Source organism: Episyrphus balteatus, chromosome 3, assembly GCF_945859705.1.
Source record: "Episyrphus balteatus chromosome 3, idEpiBalt1.1, whole genome shotgun sequence".
Classification (NCBI taxonomy): Eukaryota; Metazoa; Arthropoda; class Insecta; order Diptera; family Syrphidae; genus Episyrphus; species Episyrphus balteatus.
Window position 1 is genome coordinate 105,664,099 of NC_079136.1, and position 9,056 is coordinate 105,673,154.

The window sequence follows — 9,056 nt, forward strand, 5'->3', positions numbered from 1 at the left end:
TAAATGAGGAAATAAAAAAACACAGTGAAGTTGGGGACCAAAGCAAAATTAAACATACATAAGTGGATAGCAGAAAGGGATTTTATGAATCCAACTAAATAATTTTTACAAATACTGAAGTTATCTCACTGAAAATATTAATAAATAACTCTTTTTTTACAATCACTTGAACTATTTTTATTATACCAGAAAAATAAATGTTCTTTTTTTAAAGTCAATCCAAGTAAAGAAAAAAAGTAGATTCTTCGTTAATGTCACCTGAAATTCAGATGATTTTTTGCGTTCAGCGTCAAAAAAAATCTGAACTTAAGTTCAGATGGTGCGTTAAACCCGGCCAATGCAAACCAAAAATAACTGATCATAAAGTTGGAATTTGTAATTTTTGAGGTAAAATTGAGGTTTAAAGGTGCTTTGGTTATGGTGTTTTTTTAATTTGTTATTGAAAATTTTATATGATTTTTATTAAATATAATATAGGAGCATATAAATTTAGGTAAAATCTCATTTCATATGATGTTCAATATTCTGCTATTGTGCTTAGAAGTTGAAAAATCGAGTTTTTTGTGTTTATTTTTACATTAAGTGGAGAAAATTTTAAATTATTCCGCATTATTCCATTCAGAATCTATATGTACTTTAAAGCTTGATATTTGATATATTAGCTTTCATTTTGCGTTTTAAGTTGCTGCGCATAACTGCGACACCCATACATCTTTTTTCCATTTTCGATCTAGCCTACCAAAAAAAATAACTACTATGGATAATCAAAGACAAAATTATATGGATTGTAATGTTAATTTGAAGCGTCTTTTGTGTTGATTTTTTTGCCATTAACAGGAGGTGTATTAAATGGCCTTCATTCTTGTTTTTTAGTAATAATTTTCGATATTTTAAGAAACAAATTTTTGATATTTGGGTGTCTAAATTTAAAATTAAATTCTCTGCACCACCAGTGCTAAAATAATACTTACAGGGGCATCTAATTTTTGTTTTCAGACACCTTAAGCTTCTAACTAACTCTATGTGTTAAATTTCAAAAACCGTTTTTGTTAATGGCACTGTTAATGTCAAAGTTATCGAAAATACCCAAAAAATAAAAATCTGAGAAAAAAGTAGTTTTCTCATGTTTCAACTTTCTCAAAAACTAGAAGGCATAGGAGCATATGTTTTTTAGTGTTTGATAATGAATCAATTGAGACAGTTATGTCGTTTTCGATTGGAATCACTCAAGGATTCACTCATTCTGAAATCCAATAAAACAGTTTGAATCGCTACCACTCAATTCTGTTTTTGTGTTTGTGTTAGTTATTCTGTGAAATTTCGAATGTCAAATATAAATTAATTTTTTTTTTCTTTCAAACGAAATATTATAAATTAATTTTCAAAAACGGTGTATTTCTACAAATTAATGGGACAGTTGGTTTGCAGAATATTTTAAGTAAGAATATAATGCGTTTATTTGTTTAATTACAGAAATCAAATAACATTTTGAATGAAAAACTGAAAAAAATTCAGATTGAGTGATTATTTTGACTTTTAAATATTCATGTATTAAGGCTTGGCCACACCGGAGGGTATGCGGTATAGCGGTAACGATATTTGTACTAAAAAAAATCCACACCTGAACGTTGATGTGTCAGTTTGGAATTTTTTTCATACAAGTACCCTCACCGCTACCCGTACCGCTACCGCATACCCTCCAGTGTGGCCAAGCCTTTAGTGCTTCTTGATTTGATTCTGATTTTAAATCGAGAAGAGAATTTCTCTTCTGAGAAGCGTTCTTGCTGTCATTTTAAATTCAATAAAACGGTTTCAGAAGACTTCCAAATGATTCCGGACGCTTCTGGACGTCCAATCGAAAACGACATTAGATTTATCAATCAATTTTGTATTGGCATAAACAGTCCTTAAAAAAAGTTTTTAAAAACACATAGGGCCAGTTGTACAAATTGAGGGTTAACCCACGGATCAGCTGAACTCGAGTTAACTCTTGAACCAGGTTCAACTTTGAGTGGATTGTACAGTTGTGGATCAAGTGAGAGTCAGCTGAACCCCAGTTCAGGTTTATATACAAGAAAATTTTAGTATATATATTAGACTGGGCCAAAAAAATAAAATATTTTTTTTTTGAAAGTTACTTCGAAAATCTTGTTCAGGATGATGAAAAAAAAATTTGGTGAAAATTTGAGCCGTTAAAAAAAATTTTAAGAGGTCTATCATCGGTGTTTTTTATTTTTATACATGATATGATGTTTTACAACAGAACTGCTAGACGATCAAAGTAAAAAAATTTCTGTTCATTTTTTCTTACCTATATAAAATTAAATTTCCTACAAAAAAGATCTGATTGAAAATTTTCGTCAGACGAGCCGTATTCGAGTAATTAAGCTTTTAAAATCGAAGTGTTTTTTCAATTTGCCTGTTTCAATTTTCAATTTCAAAATTTTCTAATTCACTGAAAATTCAATATTTTCAAATTAGCAAGATGTTTTCTTGTAGGGATTTAAACGTTCTATAAAAAGTTTCTTGGCAGCAAATTAATTGCTTTAACCGTTAAGAAGATATTCGTATCAAAACCAATGCCCACTGATTTCAATAGTTTTCTTATGACAAGTATGCATTTGCGATTTGAATACGATTATCTTCTAAACGGTTAAAGCAATTAATTTGCTGCCAAGGAACTTTTTATAGAACGTTTAATTCCCTACAAGAAAACATCTTGCTAATTTGAAAATATTGAATTTTCAGTGAATTAGAAAATTTTGAAATTGAAAATTGATTTTTTAATTTTTTTCTCGATTTAAATCGTGAATAACTTCTTTAGAACTCAATTTAGGGAAAATTACTATAAGACCTTTTTTGTAAAGAATTAAATTTCCTATAAGAATCTGTCGTGGTTTTATTTTTCTATTCACTTATTTGCTCATCACAAAATTCCAAAGTGAAACAGGCAAATTGAAAAAAAACACTTCGATTTTAAAAGCTTAATTACTCGAATACGGCTCGTCTGACGAAAATTTTCAATTAGATCTTTTTTGTAGGAAATTTAATTTTATATAAGAAAAAATGAACAGAAATTTTTTTACTTTGATCGTCTAGCAGTTCTGTTGTAAAACATCATATCATGTATAAAAATAAAAAACACCGATGATAGACCTCTTAAAATTTTTTTTAACGGCTCAAATTTTCACCAAATTTTTTTTTCATCATCCTGAACAAGATTTTCGAAGTAACTTTCAAAAAAAAAAAAATTTTATTTTTTTGGCCCAGTCTAATATATATACCTTATGTCACTGTCAGTTGTCCTTATTTTATAAAGCACAAGTGCGTGAAAATGTTTCGTCTTCTTAATTTAACTAAAACCTCATCTATTAATTGTAATTGGCAATAAAATACACAAAAATAAAGCATAATATTAACTAGTTGTTTTGCCCCTTCTTATCTAATGGCGGCCGGATTATGCATTCATTAGTGGACTGATCAGGAGGATGAGGATTCTTGGGTGCCTGTTTATATTGGGCCCTATCGTGAACAAAATTTCCCAGGAAATATTTCCCACGTTCGAAAAATTGTTATCGTGAATGATGTTCGAAATTACCCTCGGAATTTATTGCTATCGTGAATAATTTTTACATGGGAATTTTGTTGTGATTTCTCTGGAATTTTTCCACTTTTATTTTGTTGGAGAAATTTGTGCTAGACGGTTCAATGTAAGTGCAATTGAATTGTTTTTTATAAATAAAAATATTATTTTAATTTTATTATAGGTCAAATTCAACAAATCATAATCAGTTGGAGCTGCTGGTCAGTATCATGGAAACAAATCCTGATATTGCAACTGGGTTTACCACTTACCGACAAAAAGAGGACCTCCAACATTTTTGGAAAAAAACAGAGAAGGAGCTCAATAGCTTGGGACCACCTATAAAAGCAATATCAGAATGGAAAAAAGTAATTTGTTTACAAAATTATAACGCTAGTGGTTCTCAAATGTAATTTGTTTTATAGGTATGGTTCGACAAGAAGAAATATATACGAAACAAAATTGCAGACAATCCCCGAAATAAAAAAGCTACCGGAGGCGGTCAGTTTAAAGAATTTAAATTTTCGCAATTGGAGGAAACAATTATAAGGATATGTGCTATGAGAGATTCAGTAGAAGGTTGCCAAAATGCAACTACTTTTGGATTACCTTCTTTCATCAAAAAACGACGAATGGTGACCCAAGAAAAAGAAAACTGTCGCTCACTTGAAACAACATTGGACGCTATTCTTGAAAGTCCTTCCAAGTCTCCGGTGCACTGTCGACAAACGGATACGGATACCCAGGGTTCTTAAAGCAGACCATCAAAAAAACAAAAAGTTAAGATGACACCAGAGTTTCTAGAAGAGGAGCTTACTGTTCAGAAAGACATTTGTAGTAAAATAGGGAAAGCCGTCGATTTTCTGGAAAATCACCACCAAGAATCATCCCAATGCATCAAAAAAAATTACCGCTCCATAGATAGACTCCACGATCAGCAAAAGCTTGCTTACAAGAAACTAAACGACACAACATCCAATTGGAAGAACAAGATCGAGAAAAACATGAAGAAATGTTGCGCCACAACAAAAGAATGGAAAACTGGAGAATTAGAGAAATTGAAATCAAGGTAAAATATAAACAGGATCTCATTAAAATTCAGCAAGAAAAACTCCAAAAGATGTAGTTTTAATACATATTTGATTTTAAGTAAAATTTTTTTTTTTTTATAGTTCCTATTTATTTTTTGAAGTGAAATATTTTTTTTATTTTCTTTTTGAAGTAATACATAAGTATTTGTTTTTGAATTAAGTTCCTATGACTGTATTACGTACCTACACAAATGTGATTTAATTTTAACAAAATAAAAAAAAATATTAAAGACTATTTCCAATGCCTCTTCTTATTGCCTTCGCAACCTGCAAGTATTCTGCATCATCTGCTGATGGTAAGTCATTTTCCGTATTCAAAGAATCACCGATAACATCGTTCAGAATCGTTGAGTCAGCATGGTATTCGATTGGAAGATTGCTTTTGAAGTGTATACACATGTTATGCAAAGCGCAGCAAGTATTAATTATTTGGATCGCTTTTTGGGGTTCGTAATGAAGTTCTCTGGCACCTAGAATGCACCTCCATCTACCTTTTAGAACCCCATTAACTTGCTCTATAATTTTGCGACCGGCTTTATGAGCTTTATTGAACTTGCTCTCCGGCGTTCCTTCCTCGCATGTTCTGTGTGGAGTCAGTAGCCATGGTGCCAATCCGTATCCTGCGTCACCTAAAAGCAAAATAATAATGATGAAACGAGATATCAAAATGCACAATCATTTTTTTACCCAAAAGCCAAAAATTTCGTTCACCACCCAAATATCTTTGGAGCAAGTGAGATCGAAACTCAGATACTTTCCATATCAATGAGTCATGGCATGCTCCTGCTCCTCATTTCTTCATCACAAATCTGCAAGTATATATACATACACAGTATGAATATACTATAAACTACATATGTACATAGTAAATACATATTACTAAAAAAAACTTCTTCACCAGTAAAACATTTAGGCTGTAGAATCTGTTAAAATATAGATGCTTGGATGATTTTGGTGCAACTATTCTTACATGCGTCCCATCTATGCATCCAATCACTCCAGGAAGCCTATATTTTTCAAAAAAATACAAAGTTGTTTTTCTTTGTTCTTCTTCTGTTTGATTTTTTATCCACTCTGGACAGAGATTTTCCTCAAATATATTTAAGAAGTTCGATAATACTTCTGAGAACGTGGATTGGGCAAGACCTACGTCGTGGTCTTTGCCGACTCCTCTCTGGTAGCCACCTTCGGCAAAAAAACGCAGGCATGCACTTAATCGGACGATATTTGGCACACCGAATGATTTTTTTGCCGTGGGGAAAGAATTTGAAAGAGTATCAAGTAAATACTTGAATAAAGGTTTATTTATTCCGTAATTCTTGATAAATCTGAAAAAAGAAGAATTATTTATGTAGAAAAGATTGATACTACAGTAAGTTGTTGAAATTTACTTACAATTCCTGTGGTAATTCCAAGGGGTTTGAATTATCCCTTAAGCCCCTCCTTATTGATTTTATTTCGTTTTTTTTTCATTTCTTCCGCCTCCTCCGCCAGTGCAATAAATGCCAAACTATGCATTTTAAGTATTTAAATTATAAATTATTTAAAATTCAATTTAAAACAATTAATTTCAAAAGTAAATTCTTCCAAAACAACAAGAAACATTATTGTCAAAACAGTGTTGTCAGACGGAGGAATTTTGTTCTTGTTCGGATCTTTAAATAAAATAAAATATAGATGACTCTGTAATGTGAAACCTATTTGCAAAAGGAGAAATCATGTAAGTAACATGAAAGAATTAATTTATTTTGTTTCTTTTATCTGAGATTAAATTCTGACATTTTCCCGTGCATATTGATCTCATTAATAGAAAAAAATAAACTTTCAGGTGAAATTTGCGCACAACTTAAATTGATTTCTTTTCTAATAAGACCCCTATCCGAACACTGACCACAATTCGAAGCTGTTTTCCGATTTTTTTTTTTTTTTTTAATGTTGGTAATTTTTTTCCTAGGGAAGATCACGATGCAAAGTCTGTAGCTGGATAACTGTATAGATGGAAATTACTCCTTAGTAAATTAGACGGGTCCGGCGAGTAGCCGTGTAAACCTTGACCCAAAAGCGTGTAGCTCTTTAGGGCGTCTATATTACTATACAAGATTGGTTTAACTCCAGCGAGTTGCTTGTTAAAGTGAAACGCAATCGTTTAGTGTAGAATAAGAAGTGTAAGTTTTTATTTTGTTCTTCTCCTTTTATACAAAATTTTATCAATAAAAATGCCTGTATTGCTATTCAACAATACTTCGATATTCAATAGGAATTCCCATAAAATGCAGCATCAGCATAATAGCCATGCACTTCAAGTGTTTTGGGCTAGCTTGCTTATGATGCATATTTTACTACCATAAGTCAGCGACCCTTAATTATGTTTGTTTTTTCTTCATTCATTGAAAGTGTTGTTGTATATGAATTTGGTGTCATATTATATAGCTCGTGCACTGAAGGTGCCAGTTGAACTATATGAGCTATATGATGTTATAGCTATATGCACAATGCACTGAGTGTGTCAACGGAAATATAAATGTTGTGTTGTTTGTGCATTGGCTTTGCTATAGCTGATTATGAAATGTAATGCGATGGGAATATGGATATTAAATATCGAAGCAGGTTGAATGTTCTGTTAATTGTTTTTATGTTTAAGGCAATTAATTAAGTGATCGCTGGTGCGATCCCTTCACAACGATAGGAAAAAAAATTCCTTGAGAAAAAAATATTCCGTGGGAAACAAAATTCCCAGGGAGATTCACGATAGGGCCCATTGTTTATTTATTTTTGTTTTTTTTTTTTGGCAGAAAATTGTAATATTTATAAGAAAAAAAACTAATAAAGTATTAAAAAAATAAATTAAGCTGGTAAAAGCTGTGTTGTTATTTTATTTATTATTTAGCATCACAAAAACATGGAAAAACAAATAAAAAAAACACCTCAATCATTTGGGAGAACCACATTCATTTCCACCACCTATTAGCCGAACTGTCAAAAAATTCAGATTAAAGTGAGAAAGCAAAATTTGTTCCACTAAAAATCATCTGATCCATGACTGAACCACTGCTAACCCACCAATATCGGTGTCGGTGGGTAACTTCTGATCGTGGTTCAGCAGTGGGTTAAGACCTGAACCTCGATTGTACTTTGTACAACAATTCCAATCAATTCAATTCCAGACATCATTGACTGAGTTTACAGCAGCTACTGCCTTGAGCATTTAGAAAAAAAAAGTCAAAACAAGATACAAAAACTACCACCAAAGTGCAGACTGCAGAGAATTTTTTTTTCATTTTTCTCAACTGGCCAGGGCACAGTCGCGTGCCTAAGGATCTTTTTTTTATGTATTTTGTTTAAAAAAAAAAACTATTTTGTGTTTTTCCAATAAAATATTAAATAATAGTTGTTTAAAAGAATTGTTTGTCTTGAAAATTTTTTTATTTTCAGATGAAATTAAAATATGAAATTAAAATACGGATACAAAACCCATGAAAGTGCTCCAAATAAGTACTTTAAAAGTACAAGTTTCAGTGCTTTTTCTGTTGGTAAAAAAGTACTGGAAAATGTACATCAGAACCACTTCCAGAAGTGCTTCGCTGATGCACTTTTGAAGTACATTTGTCTGTACTATTAATGGAGGGGAAATTTATTTCATCTTGCTTGCAAGAAAGAGAAAGCTGCTTCACGTATTCTTATATACAGAAAGTATATAACTGAGTTTTTTCCCGCGCTCCTATCTTTTTTCAGTGGAAAAGAAGTACTTCTTTTACGTACATATTTCACCGGTTTTTTCTGTAGTTCTGCGTTTGCTGGGTCCGTAGTACTAAAATTACTCCGGAGTAATTTTTGTCTACACTTTTGTGGCTTGAAGGAACACAAAACCTTCAAAAGTGCAAAAATAAGTACTAAAAGGAAAACGACATGACTCATTGGAAATGGTTACATCAAAAAGCTTGTAGCGCTTAGTTGAAACTTTATAAAAAAAAACACGCCACAAAAATGCGCTCTACGATTTTGTATCTAACAATTTCCAATAAGTCAATTAAATTATTTTATAGTTTTTAGTGCATGATAAAAGCGTATTTTTAATTTTTTAAACTACATATATATTTTATTTTTAATTTTTAGTCTTATCATGATTGAAAGTATGTTCAATGCGTGTTGGGTTGTATTAGCCCAAGTCGAACTACTAAGATGTTAGCCCTTTTCCATTGGAAGTCTACCAATAGTAGATGTTTTGTGTCGGTTTTTCCGTATATTTCCATACTTGCAGTGGCTGCTATTTATTCCGTCAATTCCATTATAATCTTTGAACAACAATAACATGTTGAAGGTGCTACCACCAAGTGTTTATGGCTAGAGTTACAGTACTGTTTCACGGATGCCAATCCGAGCAT

The 9,056-nt window shown here is 31.7% G+C and overlaps 2 protein-coding genes across 2 annotated transcripts; one reads left to right on the plus strand and one right to left on the minus strand.

Moving 5' to 3' along the window:
• The first annotated feature begins 2,994 nt into the window (after positions 1 to 2,994).
• On the plus strand, positions 2,995 to 5,483 carry LOC129916482 (uncharacterized). The gene is made up of 3 exons (XM_055996474.1): positions 2,995 to 3,710; positions 3,768 to 3,951; positions 4,009 to 5,483. Coding segments are annotated over exons 1-3 (516 nt in total). The 5' UTR covers positions 2,995 to 3,708; the 3' UTR covers positions 4,339 to 5,483.
• Positions 4,900 to 5,549, minus strand: LOC129915177 (putative nuclease HARBI1). The gene is made up of 3 exons (XM_055994649.1): positions 5,519 to 5,549; positions 5,362 to 5,457; positions 4,900 to 5,303 (listed from the first exon to the last, which is right to left on the minus strand). Exons 1-3 carry the CDS (start codon positions 5,547 to 5,549, stop codon positions 4,900 to 4,902), a joined length of 531 nt encoding a protein of 176 aa, XP_055850624.1.
• Positions 5,550 to 9,056: the final 3,507 nt, after the last annotated feature.